The sequence below is a fragment of the Oncorhynchus kisutch genome, linkage group LG11 (assembly GCF_002021735.2).
Source record: "Oncorhynchus kisutch isolate 150728-3 linkage group LG11, Okis_V2, whole genome shotgun sequence".
NCBI lineage: Eukaryota > Metazoa > Chordata > Actinopteri > Salmoniformes > Salmonidae > Oncorhynchus > Oncorhynchus kisutch.
In genome coordinates, this window is record NC_034184.2 from 37510045 (window position 1) to 37530640 (window position 20596).

Consider the following 20596-nt stretch of genomic DNA (forward strand, 5'->3'; position numbering starts at 1 on the left):
ACACACACACACACACACCACACACACACACACACACACACACACCACACCACACACACACACACAGGTTGATGACAGAGTCGCGCCTGCCTGGCAGCTGTTGCTGGTCCCTGAAGATCACTCACTGCCCCTCTATGCACTAGCGGTTTCCTGTGTGTGTGTGTGTGTGTGTGTGTGTGTGTGTGTGTGTGTGTGTGTGTGCATGTGCGTGCGTGCGTGTGTGTGTGTGTGGTGCGTGCATGTGTGTGTTTGTGTGTATATGTGTGTGGCTTGTGTGTTTGCGTACTTGTGTGTGCACTTGTGTGTGTGTGTGTTGCTGCGGTGACCACTCACCTATTGCTTACGAAAATCTGTTTCCCAGCATGCTCTTTCAGGACCCACGGGAGCATAATGAGATGTTTTTGCATAAGGGTTATACATGTGTGTTTAGTGCGCGTGCCTCTGTCTCCTTGTGCGTGTTTTGTCGAGCAACAAGCCCTGTTTAACATCTCTCATTTGTAGCTCAGAAAAGAAAAGTTTCCCAGGCTTCTCTCTGTAACAGTGACACATGTCACCTCTATGTTTGACCTTTGACCTCGTTGAGATGACCACTCCCTCTAACGCACAAGACATGCCCATTTGTAACATATTGGTTTTCATAATTCCACTTCACACATAAGGCTAGCAATCATTGAGGCGGAATAGCGAGCTCACCAAACTCTCTTCTTTATCCAGTGCAAATGTCCTAACAGGAAATATATTCAAATTGAAAAAGCACAAAGCGCCTAATGGGAGCGTAGCAGGACTGAGCTGAATGCAGCAGGGAGGAAGATGGGGTTTGGAAAACGAGTGAAGAGAGTGATTATGAGAGAGCGAGAGAGAGAGAGAGGGAGTAGAGTGTTAGCGAGCAATGACACTGGCTTTGGTGGACTAATTAAAATGGCTGAGAGTGTTTCTGACCGAGTCTAAAGCCGTGCCCCAGGGCCTGTACTCAGCTAACTGCTGCTCCAATATCACACACACTTCCATATCAGTGGTTTAGTGGAACAGCTAATGCATATGCAGACCTCAAGAGAAACTAGCTAGCAGCTACCCCTCTCCTCTCTTGTTGTCTCGCTCGCCACTCTTTCCCTCCCTTTTTGTTCTCTTTTCTTGCTTTCATTCACTGACTCACTCATTTTCTTCATTTGGTCTCTTACTCATTTGATACGAGCCTGTAATGCAGTGTGTGTGTCTCTCTGTCTCTGTGTGTGTCTCCTGTCTGTGTGTGTGTCTCTGTGTGGGTCTCTGTGTGTGTCTCTGTGTGTGTCTCTCTGTCTCTGTGTGTGTCTCCTATCTGTGTGTGTGTCTCTGTGTGGGTCTCTGTGTGTGTCTCTGTGTGCGTCTCTCTGTCTCTGTGTGCGTCTCTTGTCTCTGTGTGTGTCTGTGTGTGTGTCTCCTGTCTCTGTGTGTGTCTCTGTGTGGGTCTCTGTGTGTGTCTCTGTCTCTGTGTGCATCTCTGTCTCTGTGTGTCTCTGTCTCTGTGTGCGTCTCCTGTCTGTGTGTGTGTCTCTGTGTGCATCTCTCTGTCTCTGTGTGCGTCTCGTCTCTGTGTGTGTCTCTGTCTCTGTGTGTGTCTGTGTGTCTCTGTCTCTGTGTGTCTCTGTCTCTGTGTGTCTCTGTCTTTGTGTGTGTCTCTGTGTGCATCTCTCTGTCTCTGTGTGCGTCTCTGTCTCTGTGTGTGTCTGTGTGTCTCTGTCTCTGTGTGTCTCCTGTCTCTGTGTGTGTCTCTGTGTGCGTCTCCTGTCTCTGTGTGTGTCTCTGTGTGTGTCTCCTGTCTCTGTGTGTGTCTGTGTGTCTCTGTCTCTGTGTGTCTCTGTCTCTGTGTGTCTCTGTGTCTCTCTGTCTTTGTGTGTGTCTCTGTGTGCGTCTCTTGTCTCTGTGTGTGTCTCTGTGTGTGTCTCCTGTCTGTGTGTGTGTCTCTGTGTGGGTCTCTGTGTGTGTCTCTGTGTGCGTCTCTCTGTCTCTGTGTGCGTCTCTTGTCTCTGTGTGTGTCTCTGTGTGTGTCTCCTGTCTCCGTGTGTGTCTCTGTGTGGGTCTCTGTGTGTGTCTCTGTCTCTGTGTGCATCTCTGTCTCTGTTTGTCTCTGTGTGTCTCTGTCTCTGTGTGTCTCTGTCTCTGTGTGTCTCTGTGTCTCTCTGTCTTTGTGTGCGTCTCCTGTCTCTGTGTGTGTCTCTGTGTGCATCTCTCTGTCTCTGTGTGCGTCTCTGTCTTTGTGTGCGTCTCTGTCTCTGTGTGTGTCTGTGTGTCTCTGTCTCTGTGTGTCTCCTGTCTCTGTGTGTATCTCTGTGTGCGTCTCCTGTCTCTGTGTGTGTCTCTGTGTGCGTCTCCTGTCTCTGTGTGTGTCTGTGTGTCTCTGTGTGTCTCTGTGTCTCTCTGTCTTTGTGTGTGTCTGTGTGCATCTCTCTTTCTCTGTGTGCGTCTCTGTCTCTGTGTGTGTCTGTGTGTCTCTGTCTCTGTGTGTCTCCTGTCTCTGTGTGTGTCTGTGTGTCTCTGTCTCTGTGTGTGTCTGTGTGTCTCTGTCTCTGTGTGTCTCCTGTCTCTGTGTGTGTCTCTGTGTGCGTCTCCTCTCTCTGTGTGTGTCTCTGTGTGCGTCTCCTGTCTGTGGTGTGTGTCTGTGTGTCTCTGTCTCTGTGTGTCTCTGTGTCTCTCTGTCTTTGTGTGTGTCTCTGTGTGCATCTCTCTGTCTCTGTGTGCGTCTCTGTCTCTGTGTGTGTCTGTGTGTCTCTGTCTCTGTGTGTCTCCTGTCTCTGTGTGTGTCTCTGTGTGCGTCTCCTGTCTCTGTGTGTGTCTCTGTCTCTCTGTGTGTGTCTCTGTGTGCGTCTCCTGTCTCTGTGTGTGTCTGTGTGTCTCTGTGTCTCTCTGTCTTTGTGTGTGTCTGTGTGCATCTCTCTTTCTCTGTGTGCGTCTCTGTCTCTGTGTGTGTCTGTGTGTCTCTGTCTCTGTGTGTCTCCTGTCTCTGTGTGTGTCTCTGTGTGCGTCTCCTCTCTCTGTGTGTGTCTCTGTGTGCATCTCCTGTCTGTGTGTGTGTCTGTGTGTCCTCTGTCTCTGTGTGTCTCTGTGTCTCTCTGTCTTTGTGTGTGTCTCTGTGTGCATCTCTCTGTCTCTGTGTGCGTCTCTGTCTCTGTGTGTGTCTGTGTGTCTCTGTCTCTGTGTGTCTCCTGTCTCTGTGTGTGTCTCTGTGTGCGTCTCCTGTCTCTGTGTGTGTCTCTGTCTCTCTGTGTGTGTCTCTGTCTCTGTGTGTTGTCTCTGTCTCTCTGTGTGTGTCTCTGTCTCTGTGTGTGTCTCTGTCTCTCTGTGTGTGTCTCTGTCTCTGTGTGTGTCTCTGTCTCTCTGTGTGTGTCTCTGTGTGTGTCTCTGTCTCTCTGTGTGTGTCTCTGTCTCTGTGTGTGTCTCTGTCTCTCTGTGTGTGTCTCTGTCTCTGTGTGTGTCTCTGTCTCTCTGTGTGTCCTGTCTCTGTGTGTGTATCTCTGTCTCTGTGTGTCTCTGTATGTCTCTGTCTCTGTGTGTGTCTCTGTCTCTCTGTGTGTCCTGTCTCTCTGTGTGTGTCTCTGTCTCTGTTTGTGTCTCTGTCTCTCTGTGTGTGTCTCTGTCTCTGTGTGTGTCTCTGTCTCTCTGTGTGTCCTGTCTCTGTGTGTGTATCTCTGTCTCTGTGTGTCTCTGTATGTTTCTGTCTCTGTGTGTGTCTCTGTCTCTCTGTGTGTCCTGTCTCTGTGTGTGTATCTCTGTCTCTGTGTGTCTCTGTATGTCTCTGTCTCTGTGTGTGTCTCTGTCTCTCTGTGTGTCCTGTCTCTGTATGTGTATGTCTTTCTCTGTGTGTCTCTCTTTCTCTGTGTGTCTCTCTTTCTCTGTGTGTCTCTCTTTCTCTCTGTGTGGTCTCTCTTTCTCTGTGTGTCTCTCTTTCTCTTTGTGTCTCTCTTTATCTGTGTGTGTATCTGTGTATCTATGTTTGTTTGTCTGTATGTGTGTTTCAAAGGCACATGCCCGGCATGTGTGTAAGCGTCCAATCCTGTCGTTTGGGCCGGGGCTGAATTTCGTCTTTCAAACCCCTGTCTTCCTCTGTGTGTGTGTGTGTGTGTGTGCGCGCGCGCGCTGTAATTTAGCTGCTCTGTAATTTGTCCTGTTGGTTTGGGGTTAAGTGGAGGCTGTGCTCACCACCATCAGTATACAGGGCTCTCCCAACGCTAGCAGAGAGAGAAAGGGAGAGGAACACACACTACTCTAAACACATATACGCAATATATTCCACGGGCGTACATTCTCTGTGCTAACATGCATTATAGAGTACATCCTCTAAGCCCGTGCATACACACACACACACACACACACACACAGAAAAGCATTCACACATACAGTTCCCGGGGGAGTGGGAGAGAGCACTGTCTGTAATGCCGCAGGGAATCATCCTAACATACACACGCACACACACACACACACACACAAAAACACATAATTTCTACAGTAATGTTTGAATGGTTCTATAAATGCCAGGCCATTTCATTGCAATCATATACCCAGTTTAGGAGGCCCCGGCAATGCTAGTAGAGTAGAGTTTATAAGATGCAGTGAGGTGCTGAGGAGTCACACTGTACTGTATCTCTGTCTGTTTGTCTGTGGACTGGTTGGACACCTGTCATCTGAAATATCCCTGTAATCAATACAAGTAACCAATCAAATAACCAACAACTAGTTGCATGTCATTGTCTGTTCTATGCTATCTGCCTGTCCTCTTTTCTCTAACATGTACTGGCCACATGGTAACTGTGGCTGGGGATTGGGTGAGAACACACACACACACACACACACACAGACACACACACACACACACACACACACACACACACACACACACACACACACACACACACACACACACACACACACACACACACATACACACACACACACACACACACACACACACACACACACACACACACACACACACAGACGGTATTGATATTTCTTCTCAATACAGACACCAGCCTTTATAAGAAAGTATAAAGTCCAACAGTATATGTACAACCAAATCCATTCGCACACACTAACAGTGTCTAACAGACCTACACATTGCTTGCAGTCAGACAGACACTGATTACAGATTGTGATCTTTGGTAATTCGGGCTACTGACTAGAGTACAATGCAACTTTAACAGACCACTTGAGCGCTGAGTCTTTCCAATTTCATAGAAATCTGACTTGTTTTTGTAAATCACAAAATACTGTTTCTCTACAGTAGTGGAATGGAATTACACAGGTTTCTCAGAACATGCTGAAGAAGATGAATTGTTTTGAGGTGTCTCACAATGACTGAATCAGGGTTTACCTCAGAATGAGGTCTAGCTGAGGTGAAGAGGAAATGGCAGTTAGTATGGTAGTTTCTTTTGCTTGGCCTTGTTCTGATCAGTGAGTCGGCTTTCATTCCGTTATTCTGTCTGTGGTCGTGTTGATACGTCTGTGATCTTGTGTGAGTCCTCTGCATTGTAACAGCCATTACAGATGGGGCGTCAGGTGTGTGCAAATCATCGGCACCATTAATTGGGTTTTCGATGCGAGACTTGTGTGTTCCGGGGATTACACTGGTAATGGGGAGTGGGAATTCGACATGAACACAGATTTCTGCATGAAAATCCCATGGAATTCTCCTATCGGGATTCACCTTTCAACTTCACAGTTATTACAACCATTTCCACTGATTTGCAGAGGTTTAGGACATGGATCAGAAACGCAAAAAAGCTTACTTTCATTTTCTCTTGTTTTTCTTAGTCCCTCTATACATTGCTCTCTCTCTATCGTGCGCTCTCAAACCTCCCTCCCCTCTCTCTCTCTCTCTCTCTCTCTCTTTCTCTCTCTCTCTCGCTCCACCCCCCTCCCTCTCCCTTCCTCCCTCTCTCTCCCTCCCTCCATCCCCCTCCCTCCCCCTCTCTCTCCCGCTCTCTCTCTCTCCCTCTCGCTCCCTCTCTACCTCTCTCTCTCCCAATCTCTCCCTCCCATCCCTCTCTCTCCTCCCCCTCCCCTCCCCCTCCCTCTCTCTCCCGCTCTCTCTCTCCCTCTCACTCCCTCCCTCTCTCTCCCTCTCCCTCCTCTCTCTCTCCTCTCTTTCTCTCTCTACCCTCTCTCCCTCCCTCTCTCCCTCCCTCTCTCTCCCGCTCTCCGCTCTCTCTCTCCCTCCCTCTCTCTCTCCCTCCCTCCCTCCCTCCCTCCCTCCCTCCCTCCCTCCCTCCCTCCCTCCCTCCCCCTCCCTCCCTCCTCCCTCCCTCCCTCCCTCCCTCCCTCCCTCCTCCCTCCCACTCCCCTCTCTCCCTACCCCTCTCTCTTGCTCCTTTTCCTTCTCTCTCTCTCCTCTCTCTCCCGCTCCCTCCCCCCCCCTCTCTCTCTCTTCCTCTCTCTCTACCCTCCCTCTCGTCCCCCTCCCTCTCTCTCCCCGCTCTCTCTCTCTCCCTCTCGCTCCCCTCTCCTCCTCCCTCTCTCCCGCTCTCTCTCTCTCCCTCTCGCTCCCTCTCTACCTCTCTCTCTCCCAATCTCTCCCTCCCATCCCTCTCTCTCTCCCCCTCCCTCCCCCTCCCTCTCTCTCCCGCTCTCTCTCTCTCCCTCTCACTCCCTCCCTCTCTCTCCCTCTCCCTCCCTCTCTCTAACTCTCTTTCTCTCTCTACCTCCCTCTCTCCCCCTCCCCTCTCTCCCCATCCCCTCTCTCCCCCTCCCTCCCTCCCTCCCTCCCTCCCTCCCTCCCTCCCTCCCTCCCTCCCTCCCTCCCTCCCTCCCTCCCTCCCCCTCCCTCCCTCCCTCCCTCCCTCCCTCCCTCCCTCCTCTCACTCCCCTCTCTCCCTACCCCTCTCTCTTGCTCCTTTTCCTTCTCTCTCTCTCCCTCTCTCTCCCGCTCCCTCCCTCTCTCTCTCTCTCTCTCTCTCTCTCTCTCTCTCTCTCTCTCTACCTCCCTCTCTCCCCCTCTCTCTCTCTCTCCCTCTCGCTCCCCTCTCTCCCTACCCCTCTCTCCCTCTCCCTCTCCCTCCCTCCCTCCCTCCCTCCCTCCCTCCCTCCCTCCTCCCTCCCTCCCTCCCTCCCTCCCTCCCTCCCTCCCTCCCTCCCTCCCTCCCTCCCCCTCCCCCTCTCCCTTTCCCTTTCTCCCTTCCTCCCTCTCCTCTGTGTCTGTAGACTATGTATAATAGACTGATTAAACGTTTACTGCAGTGGGCTAAATCAGGATCACACAGAGAGTTTCTTGGTGATCTTAAACAAATTACCTTTGAAACACTAGTATACACCTCAGACACATGGTTATGGGTCCTGTACCCTGTCAGATGTGGAGCTGAAATGTATTCCATTTTGAGTTTGCATCCCAAAACTACACCTTAAATGCATCACAGAAGACGGATGTTCAGCTTCAAAGCAAAAAGTATAAAAATCATATAAATAACATTCCACCCAGGAGGCCACTAGAGGGCGATTTGGTCATTTGACTGCAGGAAAGGTGCTACGCGCTGTTGTCTAGAGATGTTCGTTTCTGCTGGTGTCTTGCAGAGCGCGACACACTGGGTGGTTTTCCCAGTTTTCAGTGGAGGCTATTCCTCCCTGCTCTCTGTTCCCTGGACTTCCCTGCTCTGGCTTTGTCTGGGAGCAAGTGTTGGTCAAACAGGCCTTTGTTTGTGGTTAGTCATTTGGCGCACCACTGAGAGTCTGGGCCAGGACAAAGACGTGTTTGTGTGTGTGTGTGTGTGTGTGTGTGTGTGTGTGTGTGTGTGTGTGTGTGTCTGTGTGTGTGTGTGTGTGTTTGTGTGTGTGTGTGTGTCTGTGTGTGTGTGTGTGTGTTTGTGTGTGTGTGTGTGTGTGTGTGCGTGTCTTTCTGTGGACTATGAGGCAATGCAGACTGAACTCGCTATGCCAGAGTAGATGGCTTTACGTAGTGACCAACAATGTGTTAATGATAGTGATATGGATCATAATAATCATAATTATAAACAATAACAATATTCTTGGGGTTTCACAGAGTTTAGTATTATAGAATATTTGCACCTTAATAATGTATATTGCAGGTATCACATCCTTGTGTAATTCTATACCTAATGCATGATACACTTTTAAGGTAATGTAATATATTTGCGGAGTTGGTCAGGGGTGAAGGGACATGCACACGTAAATATTTCAGGAGATCTTGAAAGCTTAAGCCGCTGATAGAATTCGCAAATTCTATTAGGGGACATTGTCCTTTCTCTCTGCCGTATTCCCTAATCCTGTTTCTGTTCCATTACCTCAATTACCATTACCTCAATTACCATTATCTCACCCAGAGGTGGAATCTGCACTGCATAGCCAAGGACACAACAACACAGGGAGTGAGAGAGAGTGAGACAACGAGGGAGCCACGGATTGGAGGGAGAGAGCGAGAGAGTGACTGAGAGAAGCTGAGAGAGGAGAGAGAGAGAGAGAGAGAGAGAGGAGAGAGAGAGAGAGAGAGAGAGAGAGAGAGGAGAGAGAGAGGAGAGAGAATGGGGATGGAGAGATAGTGAATAAGAGAGCGTAAGGACAAGGAGAGATGGGGAACAGTGGACAAAGGGAACTGTCCAAATGGCCTAGAGTTGAGGGATGTGTCAGTCTGGCCGTTTTGTTCTGCTTGTCAGTGTTTGTGATGCGTGTTCGGGTAGTGTGTAGCGTGTGTAACATGTAGAGTGGGGGTAGCGGTTTTGCATATTTGGTGAATGGGTGGGGGCATATTACACGTGGAACGGTTGGGAGTTTACATTGTCTTGGGTGTGTGTGTGTGTGTGTGCATGTGTGACATTGGTGCAGGTAGAGGATGTATACTTGGTATGATGGCAGAGGAGAAATAGGAGACTGTGTGTCTGGGGCTCAAGCTGCCCAAGCTGTTTAAAGCTGGCATCCATCTTTGTTTGCTACTGCCACCCTTCCAGACGTAGCACAGAGATGTCGGCTCTCTACCATGATAGATAGGGCATTACACACACTCTCACTCTCTCTCGTCTCTCTGTCTCTCCCTCTCTGAATTCCTCTCTCTGTTTTAAATAGAAGACATAATCCTACAAATTAAAAATGTATGTATTATACTTCTTCAGGCAGTGCCATGGTGTACTTCTTACTGCCTGGCAAATGCTGCCATGTCCCTGACAGGCTGGGTGTGTTTGTGTGTGTGTTTTAGTTGGTGTGTGTGGGTGTATCTTCACAGCTTGGAACAGTGGAGTTATTTTAGGCCCTGTAAAGCGATCTGCTCAGAGTGGTGCATCTCCCCAGAGAGATGCAGTAAGCTGGGGAACTTTCAACACACACACATTTCCTTCCATCCAGTCTCGTGTTTCATGACTCTCCACGTCTGTGTGTGTGCCACCTTCTCACATCTAACATCACCTAAATGCCTCTCTAGTGTCCTCAGCTTAAGGGGGTTTAGTACTTTGTGTGTGTGTGTGCGTGTGCGTGTGCGCGTGCGTGCGTCTGTGTGTGTTGTAATATGTTAGAGTATGTGTGTATAGCGTGGTGCATTATGGTCTATATGTGTGTGTCTATGTCTGACGTAGTGTGTGGGGGAGATCACTTTCTCTCTCTTTCTTCCTTTCTTGTTCTCTGATAGCTCATTGCTGGTTACATGGCTCTGACATTTCCCAGTGTTAAAAGCTGGCAGCATGTTACTGCCCTCTCATCTCGCTCTCTCACTCTCTCCTCTCTTTCTTTCCCTCATTCCTCTCTCACCGTCTGCGATCGGAACACGATGCTGCCAAGCTCTGCAGTTGCGGCCAACTACTGTCATGAGTGACGTGGGCTAAAGCCTAAACCCCAGCCACCGCTCTGTCCTAGGACGACCTCTGTCTGTCCGTCTGTCTCTCTCCCTCACACATTATGTCTCGTTAGAGTTGATCTGAGAGATGGCTGAATTGGGAAGCAGGCTTTGACGACTCTCACAAGCCTCTACATTTCCAAGCATTTCAACTTTTCCCAAGGCTCTTGCACATCAATAAATGTCTATGTGAGGAGAAACAACTCTAAATGGAAATGCAAATCATGCGTAGAGGTTAGACCCTCTGCAGGTGGCAACAATTAACAGACATTTCTGCCGATTGTAATTGTCCATAATTTACTAGCTAATGCTGGACTTCCTCAACTGTAGGTGGTGACATATAAGTGTGTGTGTGTGTGTGCGTGTGTGTGTGTGTGTGCATGTGTGAATTCTCCCAGTGGGTTAGAGCCACACAGAACACAAAGGGGTTTGAGTGTCCGGGGGAGAGTCCACCACTGAGTGGAGAGATCCACAGACACACACACCCCGTCTATGTCTTAACAGGATTATCCAACCCAACCGCCGACTCTCACGCATTTCACTCACTCACCCCCCTCACCACACAGCCCAGTAGCGACTGCTGGCCTCTCACTCACTCACCCCCCTCACCACACAGCCCAGTAGCGACTGCTGGCCTCTCACTCACTCACCCCCCTCACCACACAGCCCAGTAGCGACTGCTGGCCTCTCACACACGCAGAGCAGGGCCTTGCTCTCTGCACATCTTTTTCCCTCGCACATTATATACCCAAGAGGTGAGAAAAAGGTTGTGTAAGAAATATGTCACTCGGTGACACCCCACCCACACAGACACACAGACACAGACCACTCACACAGACACACAGACAGAGACCACTCACACGGCCCACTTTAACTGATGGCTGTTTTTGGCGACAGTGTTGACCTTTTGTTTTTTTTCGGGATGCGCAGGGTAAACTGCAGTTGGGGAGGGTAAAAGCTGTAAGGTAAACCATGAATCCCTTTTAGTGTTGTCGCTAATTCTCTGGTTGCATACTGCCAGTCATTAGCAGGAGTATGGAGGCTTCAGTGACTGACCCCTGTCTGTTTACCTTTTCATTTGACGTGATATACCCCACTTTATCACAAAATGGCTTTTTATCTGGAAATGTATCCTCAGTCATTATCTCCAATGTGTCTAAGGCCTTTGACATTGTATTTACGCATCTATTTGTCTGGCAGGATTGCAGAGCTAACTATGTTGGCTCGTCATTCTGAGAATGAAGTCCATTTCTCTTTTTTGTTGCTCATTCACATTGCCAATTACTTTCCTATATATATTTCCCCTTTTTAGAGCAATAATATGACTTGTAAAACAGTCGGTTTTATCATGCTCATCTGTTAGAACTTGATTCCCAGGCTCGTCTCGTCTCAGGCCTGGGTCTCCTGTGTTGTCTGGGAGTGGTAGAGCAAATAGTCTGAAGGGGAACCAACCTGGGTATATGGGCTGAATGACCCATTCACAGGTGGACCAGGATACCACAATACTGCTCACTCTTTATTGTTGTGTTTTACCATGACTATCTGTCTGTATAGCTATACATTTCAGCATTCATCTGATTATTGTCTAAATGTTTGTATATCTGTGTGTGTGTGTTTGTACATGTGCGTGTGTGCGCGCGCGCATGTTCATGTGAGTGTGTGCACCTGTGGGAGAATCTGTGGATTTAGGCAGAGCATTTGAACTGCAATTTTTATTAAATAATCAGTACTGTGTTTTGTGTGTGTGTGTGTGTGTGTGTGTTTGCGTGTGTGCGTGCGTCCGTGTGTGCGTGCACATGTACGTGTCTGTGTGTGTGACTGTGCATGAGTCTGCATCCATATAACTGGTTTCATATTGAAAGGCTTTTCAGCGGAGGCCCGTTTATGATCTAATCTTGTAAATGAGCTGATGGAGGAGCAGGCTGGGCTTAATGAGATGACACGCATTGTGAAGCGGACCACAGGTCATTGTCAGAGAGCCATTCATTGTTTAAAATGTTCCTTTGTTGTCACAAGCGGCGGAATACTTCACTGGGCCGCAATTGAGAGGGCGGTTCTAGTAATGCACAGCAAGAGGCTTTTCTTCTCTCTCTGTGTGTTTGTGTGTGTGTGGGTGTGTGTGTGTGGGGGTGTGTGGGGGTGTGTGTGTGTGTGTGTGTGTGTGCGTGTGTGTCTTTCTGTGGACTATGAGGCAGTACAGACTATATTCGCTATGCCAGATTAGATATCTTTACGAAGCGTGTGTGTGTGTGTGTGTGTGCGCTTGCTTGCTTATGTGTGTGTGTGTCACCATTCAGAGCAAAAAATTATTACACTTGTATACTGTCTGTGTCGATATGACTTCAGTCTAAAATAAAATAAAAAGTAGAGGCATACATTTTTTGGGATGGTCCCTAAATACTGTTGTATTATCTGCTCAGTGGTGTTGTGTTGCTCTGTTAGGGGTTCTTTCTGTACATCAATGGGAGTGTGTTCTCTGCAGGTACAGCAGTCATTGTTTGCTCTGTAGCAAGCTGAGAGACTCCTCACAGTCAGCTGGGATAAAAGTGTCCCAAAGCAGGCTAGAGGAAGCTGTGATCCTCCGCACACACACACACACACACACTACGTGTCCGGAGTCCTTTAGCGAAAGCTGGTCATGTGGGGCATGACCTCGATAAGAGTTGCTGTGTTTTTTTCTTCCTCTGTTCAGTCTTGTCTTTGTTAAGATTATCAGGCAGATAATGAAGATAGATTTACCCTGACATCATATGATGCCTTTCTAAAAATATGATAATATGTTAAACCCATAAGACAGTGAAGGATTAAATGCATTCAATTGCAGCACAGCTGAATTGAGCTAAACTCTTTAACACATTTCCTTTGGGATCAATGGTGTGTATTCATTAATAATTAATTGATTGTTGTTGTGAACATGAGTCTGACTCTTTGTCCCCTCTTCCTCTTTGTCCCCCTGCAGGTAAGGAAGAGCCGAGTACCTACACCTGCACCACCTGTAAACAGGCCTACGGCAGCGCTTGGTTCCTGCTCCAGCACGCCCAGATTACCCATGGCTTCCGCATCTACCTGGAGAGCGAGCACGGGCATGGCAGCCCCCTCACCCCCCGCATGGGCAGACCTTCCTCCCTGGGTGGTGGCGCAGACTGCCCCTCGCAGCCCCCTCTCCACGGTCTCCACCTGCCCGAGGCCAGCCCCTTCAGCCTCCTCCGCATCCCTGGATCAGGCTCGGGGGGCCGGGACGGAGGGGGTGGGCACCAGCGTTTTCCCCCGACGCCGCCACTCTTCAGTCCCCCTCCACGCCACCACCTGGACCCCCACCACCGGAATCCAGAGGAGCTGGTCCTGGCAGCCCACCATCCGAGTGCCTTCGACAGGGTGCTGCGCCTCAACCCTCCCATGCCCCTGGACCCCCCATCGGCCATGGACTTCTCTCGCCGGCTGAGGGAGCTGGCGGGCAACACCTCAGGGTCCACTCCCCCCCACTCTCCCAACCAGCCCAGCCATATGCAACGGCTGCTCCAACCATTCCAGCCCGGTGGAGGAGGAGGTGGAGGGGGTGGCAGTGGGGGAAAGACTCCCTACCTGTCCACCCCCCCTCCCCTGCCTCCCTCCATGCAGTCCCCCTCGGGTTCCCATACCACCCCCACCACCCCACTGCCATCCTCAGGCCCCCAGCCCTCCACTCCTCTGAAGACCAAGTCGTGCGAGTTCTGCGGCAAGAGCTTCAAGTTCCAGAGTAATCTCATTGTGCACCGACGCAGCCACACGGGCGAGAAGCCCTACAAATGTAATCTGTGTGACCACGCCTGCACCCAGGCCAGCAAGCTCAAGCGCCACATGAAGACGCACATGCACAAGTCGGGCTCGCCCAACGCCGAAAAGTCGGAAGATGGGCTCTCTGCAGCCTCCTCACCCGAGCCGGGCACCAGCGAGCGAATGGGCAGCGCCAGCAGTGCCCTCAAGTCAGTGGTGGCCAAGCTTAAGAGTGAGAACAACCGCCTGCGCCGGGAGAATGGGGAGGAGGAGGAAGAAGAGGAAGAAGAAGAGGAAGAGGAGGAGGAAGAGGAGGGTGAAGAGGAGGAAGAGGAGGGGGAGGAGGAAGAAGAGGAGAAGGTGGATGGAGCTAGGAGGAACAACAACAGTTACCACTTCAGCTTGAGTCTGGAGGCAGCGCGGCACCATGAGAACAACGGCAGCATTGGGGTCGGGGGAGTTGGGGTTCGCCTGGTAGGAGGAGAGGAGGGTTCCATCCCTCGCTCACTGCCTGAGGTGATGCAGGGCATGGGGTTGGCGGCCAGCATGCAGCACTTCAGCGAAGCCTTTCACGCACACAAGCGCAGTGCGCTGAACCAAGAAAACCACATACACCACCACAACCGGGAGCACACACAACGCCAGCTGTGTGACGAGGACTCGGCGCTGGAGTCGGACCGTGGAGAGGGGGGCTGCATCTCGGCCGTGGCCATAAACGGGCGCGGCACTTCCCCCAGCGAAGCAGCCTCGGTGGGCCTCTCCAAGAAGCTGCTACTGGGTAGCCCTAGCCCCCTCAGCCCCTTCTCCAAACGCATTAAGCTGGAGAAGGAGTTTGACCTGCCTACCCCCACCATCCCCAACACAGAGAACGTTTACTCCCAGTGGCTGGCCGGCTACGCCGCCTCCCGACAACTCAAGGACCCCTTTCTGAACTTCGGAGGGGACTCCAGACAATCGCCCTTCGCCTCTTCTCCATCGGAGCACTCGTCTGAGAACGGCAGCCTGCGCTTCTCCACCCCTCCTGGGGAGCTGGATGGGGGGGTGTCGGGCCGCAGCGGGACGGGGAGCGGGGGGAGCACTCCCCATCTGGGGGCTCCGCTGACTCGTCCTGGCTCCAAGGACGGCAGCAGGCGCACCGACACCTGTGAGTACTGTGGCAAGATTTTCAAGAACTGTAGCAACCTGACGGTGCACCGGCGCAGCCACACAGGAGAGAGGCCCTACAAGTGTGAGCTGTGCAACTACGCCTGCGCCCAGAGCAGCAAGCTCACACGCCACATGAAGACACACGGGCAGATCGGCAAGGACGTGTACAAGTGTGAGATTTGCCAGATGCCCTTCAGCGTGTACAGTACCTTGGAGAAACACATGAAAAAATGGCACAGTGACCGCCCCTTGAGTGCCGAAATTAAGTCGGAGTAGTGGGAGTTTCCCCTGTCATCAGTCCCCCCCCCCTCCCTCCCCAGTCCCCTGTAGATTCTCCCCTCTTCCTTTGCCAGTCCGATGGACAACGTGCTCTGCACCAGCACACCCCGTTTCCATTACTCGTTGAATGCATGATCTGTATCGGGGCAATACTATTGCATTGACGCAAAACTTCAAGCCTTTCTCTTGTGCAATAATTTACATGTTGTGTACTGTTTTTTTTTCTGCATTTTTGTTTTATTTTTTATAATTAGACAGCATGCATGGTATGTTTTGGCTAATTAAAAAAAAAATAGAAAATGTCCCTGGTTGGTTAGTTGTTGAGTAAAATGTGTTGCTGTTTTCTTGTTCGGGTTTTTATTTTCAAAAAAATCAGAAAAGACAAGAAAGAAGTGACCATGCTGCATACATTCTGTAACACATATCATGTACAGTTCTGTGTTATAACATGGAGGATGAACAGTCTTCAGCTTAACCCTCTCTGGATGACCTGGGCACTTAACCTTCGTCTTTCTAAAAGATGTTCTGTCCCTATGGGGTTTAAAACATAATCTATGAATTGGCTTGATTACTGAACACAAAACGCAGTGACAGCCTTTAGATTTCTTCAACAAACACAAAAAAAGATGAGGATGTGTTAAGATTTGAATTTGTACTATCATTTGGTAAAACAAACAAAAAAAAGTGTGCCTTTAAATATCTTGAAACTACATTGGTTAATAATCTTCCTATCTGCTATAAGCTTTGGGGGTCACGGCTGTATACTGGACACGGGTTGAATCCACCCTGAGTAAAGGTTCTTGCATCAAGTACCTGACTGCTAAAGTCGACTGTGACTTACAAGATTAACTGATACAATACAGATACTTTGGAGAATTCTGGTTAATCATCATTTAGCTACCTATTACATGTATTATAGTGTCTTTACATTTTCAGCAGGCACGGTACAGGCAGTATTGTGTATAACTGAATTGTTTGTATATTTTATTTCTGGTGCGGAGGTACTGAACACAAAGGTACTCTGTAATGTACAATCCTAAATTCGTGGGACTTTTAACATTTTGTGAAGACCCGAGTGTTGACATGTATCTACGGTAGCACAAACTTGTGATGCTGCTTGGATATTTCAGAGTGTAATCTCCCAGCACACCCTACAATATGAGGGCATTCGAGTGAATACAAGCTAGTCAAAAAAGTTACACAGATTTAGAAGCTAACAGTATGGAGTGTTTGGGGGGGGGGGGCTTTCTTTTTTAAACCTTCTATCCATCAGTGATGATTAACTATGAATTGCCTAAACTTGAAAGGAAGAAAAATGTTATTTAAGAAAGGCCATTGTACTCATGCCAGGGCTCTTGAAAAGAAAGAGTGGAGATTAGACAACATCATCATACATAGGTTTGTAATAGAAGGCAGAGGTACTTTTGTTTTCTTTCTGTTTTCTACTTGTTTGCTGTTTGTGTTGACGTGAAAGGAGAGTTTTTTCCTTGTTGAGTTGCAGACATCCACCCCGGTTGATGGTGAAATAGCACTTGTCACGCTGCCTCAGACACTGTACAGATACTCTAACATTGTCTAACGTTGGTACAACGTCTGTATAGCGGTCAAGTCTAAAGTTAGACTGTCATTTATAGGACAAAAAAAGAAGTGCACTGTTCAATTTTCCCAGTTTACAGGTATACGCTTAAGGGAAAACTTGCTAAGATGCTGACTGGTGGCTAGGGGTTCCATTGTTTTACATAGTGACGAATACAGAATCTGTTGCCAGCCACTCCATCCTTGACCCTCATCCTTCACCTTTGACCACCTCTGACCTTTGTTGTTTAACCCCAGGAAACGCCAGCAAAGCACTCAGTGCTGTGACTGGGTAAAAGCTCACTCAGCTAGATCACAAACTTGCTGCTCACACTGCAAGATTTTTTTTTTGTACAAATCTTTTTTTTTGTATAAATATTAAAATGTATTTGTTTTTTTAAATAACACGTCATTATCTTTAGGGGAAACTGTATTTAAGTTGGTTGTTGTTTCTCTTTTCCTCTTTTTCTGTCTTGGTGGTTTTCAAGACTTGATCACAGTATATATAAAATGGAGAATAAAAACTGTGACTTTTTATTTTGCCTTGGCTCTTCGCGGCTCTTCAGGTTGAATAAAATTTGCATTGGGGAAAGGTTTAAGATGATATATGAATATATAATAGAGAACTTAAATATAGAAAGATGCACACTCACGTCAATTCCAATGCTTAAACACACTTACGGTCTTCTTTTTCTGTATGTCTAGAATGGTATTTGAATTCAATGTTCACTTAGAGTAGGCACTATAGTATTTATATTGAGGCTCGTATTTTTAACTGTTGCTTGTTCTCTCTACAGGTATTTACGTACCTTTTTTGGTAGTAAAAAAAACAAAACAAGCTGCCAAGGTTAATTTTTTTAATTTGGCAGGATAATATAGTGCAAATTATTTGTATGTTTAAAACATTGAATAAAACCCAATAAAAAAACAAAGTATGCGACATTGAGCGCAGTGGGCCATAAAATGTCTGCCACGCTGTGCTGGTTCCTGCTCACAGGTTGTACATATCTTTTTTAGTTTGGTTTGGACCTCCTCCCCCTGCTGCCATTCTGTATGCAGTGATGCAAGCTGACGTCGGGCTGTCCTGTTCTTGTGCTTCTGTCTTTCCCACCTATCCCACCTGACTACATTCCAACATCTTAAGAAAAAAAAAAAAAAACTTCATATGCAGTACATCGACTTTAAAAAAGCGTCAGAATAAATGAATTTAAAAAAAAATCTATGTTTTGCAGTTTTATTTTTCATTGCCAAATACTAAATGGTGCTTTATATTTAGATTGGGTATACTTTCATATGCAAAGCATATTTAAAAATGAAAAATGAATTGGAGATACGGAGAAGCCTGCTTGAGTTGAGCCTTTTTTGTAAATGGCAATGCGGAATATTTTGTTATCAGCCTTTTCTATTCTTGTTCTGAGAGCTGTTTGTTGTAACTTGAACTTGAACTTTATCTTTTACTATGGGAGTTACTATTTATTATTACCTATATGCTCTGTTTAAAATAGAGACATGGAAGGGATCTTTTTTTGTTACAATATTATTTCTTTACTTTTTAAAGATTGGCCGAAGGTCATTGGACAAACTTTTTTTCATTTTTTTTTGTATTTGTTTCTGATCTCTGTTCAGTTGTATTGGGGAAACCACTGTCTGTGTTTTCTGGCAGTTGTCTGCATTATCCTGTTCACACACCCATTTTGTCCCTTTATTGAAAAACAATTAATAAAAAAAAAACGAAAGTATAAATATGTTGTTTGTGTGTGTGCGTCCATGCGCGTGTGTGTTCATAGCTAGAGCAGCTTTAGTGGCGTGGCTGTTGACAGTTTGCATGCTAACTCTGAGCACATACATGTTACATACGTGTCACTCCTCAGTGGGGCGCAAGCGTCTTAGAGTTCTGACAGTGTCCCCTCCCTCCCTCCCGCCCTCCCTCCCTCCCGCCCTCCCTCCCTCTCATCCTTCCCTTTTGTTTAACTACTTGCCACCGCCACCCCAAACACCATTGGCACCACCCACGCTTTCTTTGTTTGAGCTCACCCACGTTTACTTAAATATCATTACCTCTCTCTGTTTACTCAGATCTATTCAAAAGCATTAAAGCATTAACTCAAACATTAGACCCCCCTTGTAGGAGAGACACCTGGCAGCTGTGTTCATCCAATAACGCTCACTCAGTGTATTAGAAAAAGCCATCTTCATAAGAATGACCAGTGTGTTTCGTTCTTCATAAGAATGACAAGTGTGTGTTTTGTTCTTCACAAACCACAGCCACTTGTTTTGAGGCCCTGTTTTGTGGGAGCCAGGCGGTGACACCTGAGCCACCTCTGGAGCCGTAGCAGCAGCAGGCGCCTATTTTCTCCTTGTTGAACAATGCGACTGGCCTCCGGCAGAGCCAGCCAGGCAAATAAAACAAATCAGCTGCATTTTTTTCTCTCTCACTCTCTCTCTCTCTCTCTCTCTCTCTCTCTCTCTCTCTCTCTCTCTCTCTCTCTCTCTCTCTCTCTCTATGATAAATTAATTGTGTTATAAACTCAGGAAGCATTTAGGCCTTTTCAGCTTTACTGGGGCTCCCGAAACTGGTTTATGTGAAAATCATAATGCATTTGTCACTGACTCACTGTTATAAAATCTATACAAGCATGACCCGCAGTCCCTATAAACGCCCATGGATTTTTCTCCCGCCAGTGTTTTACAGTTGAAGATTCTCCAAAGACTTGAGAAAGCGTGTTTTCACAGGTGGTTTTGTTATTTGGCCTGGGAGCGTTGCTGAATGGATCCTGGCCAAAGTGCATGTGTGTGTGCGCGTGCTCGTGTGCATGAGTGTGTGCATGCCTGTGGCTATATTGCACATTACCGTGCTTGGCGTCTGTAAATGTATCTACCCTGTACAGCAGCCTACACGAGTCTGACCACTGTGGTATAGTGGGGATGGACACAAAGTAAATGCTACTTAAAAGCCACTCACTGACAATTACTCTACACAGACACTGAATAATGGACACACGGCAGATACATCAAGCTTAGTACGAGGTGGACTCTAACTGCTGTTCTAAGGTCAATCATGGTCAATGTGTATGGGTTTTCCTTGCTATGGTGAAGGCTAGAATTGGGAAAGGGTAAGCAGATCCTAGATCAGTCCTTAATTGGAACATCCACAACATGGTCATTTTGGCATTCTTTCTTAATCAGACAGATTGATCCCAAGATAGCTATTGTGGATATTCATTTGCTACTGTGCTTCGTCCTTACTGAACATTTAATAACCATTTAGTAATGGCTATCTCATAAAAAGGCCATCAGGGGTGAGTCATAGCCTCCACTATCTCACACAGACCCAACTGAGAGGGAGGCGTAGAATTCATAGACAATGTGACACACACACACACACACACACACACACACACACACACACACACACACACACACAGACAGACACACACACACACACACACACACACACACGTGAAGCATGCATGTTCAGCGTTTGTCAACACTTTTGGTTATGTTCTTTGCTGGGACTGTGATTTGCCAGGCCATGGAGTAAAAGTTCAAAGTTCACCTTTTTATCAGTGTCCCTGGCCTTGACTGGCCATCCTTATGTGACATCATAAATCCAACTCTTTAGCTCTCTCCCTATAGCTCCGCTCTCTCGTACCCTCTCTCCCCCTATCACCGGCTCTTTTGGCAATCCACCTCTCATTTCCTATTCCTTTCTTTTACTCTCAACCTCTTTCTCTCTTTACCTCTTTCTTAACCTTTACCCCTCCCTCTCTTCCCCCTTCTCTCTCTCTGTGTATGGTGTGACTGGTGTAATTATTGGCCCTGTCCTGGCCAGGGTTGTTTGCTGAGCCCACAGTGGTTTAAAGTCTATAGATAGACAAGGAGCCCAGGAAAGCAAGGTGTAGACACCGCAGATAAAAGTTGAGACTAGGCATCTGTGGGGCAGGGTGAGAGAGGGCGATGGGGAGAGCAGAGAATGTTGGGGGGGTGGGGGGGGACTGCTCCCTCCTCCATTCTTATTTCACCCCTCCCCCACTCCCTGCCTGT

At 48.0% G+C, this 20596-nt stretch overlaps 1 protein-coding gene across 1 annotated transcript in view; it reads left to right on the forward strand.

Annotated features, from left to right (window-relative positions):
* LOC109899717 (B-cell lymphoma/leukemia 11A-like) overlaps nt 1-17741 on the forward strand; it is a 55609-nt gene extending 37868 nt beyond the window's left edge. The window contains 1 exon segment of the mRNA XM_031835711.1: nt 12759-17741. Coding sequence (XP_031691571.1) covers nt 12759-14974 — 2216 coding nt within the window. The 3' untranslated portion in view covers nt 14975-17741.
* The last annotated feature ends 2855 nt before the right edge of the window (nt 17742-20596 follow it).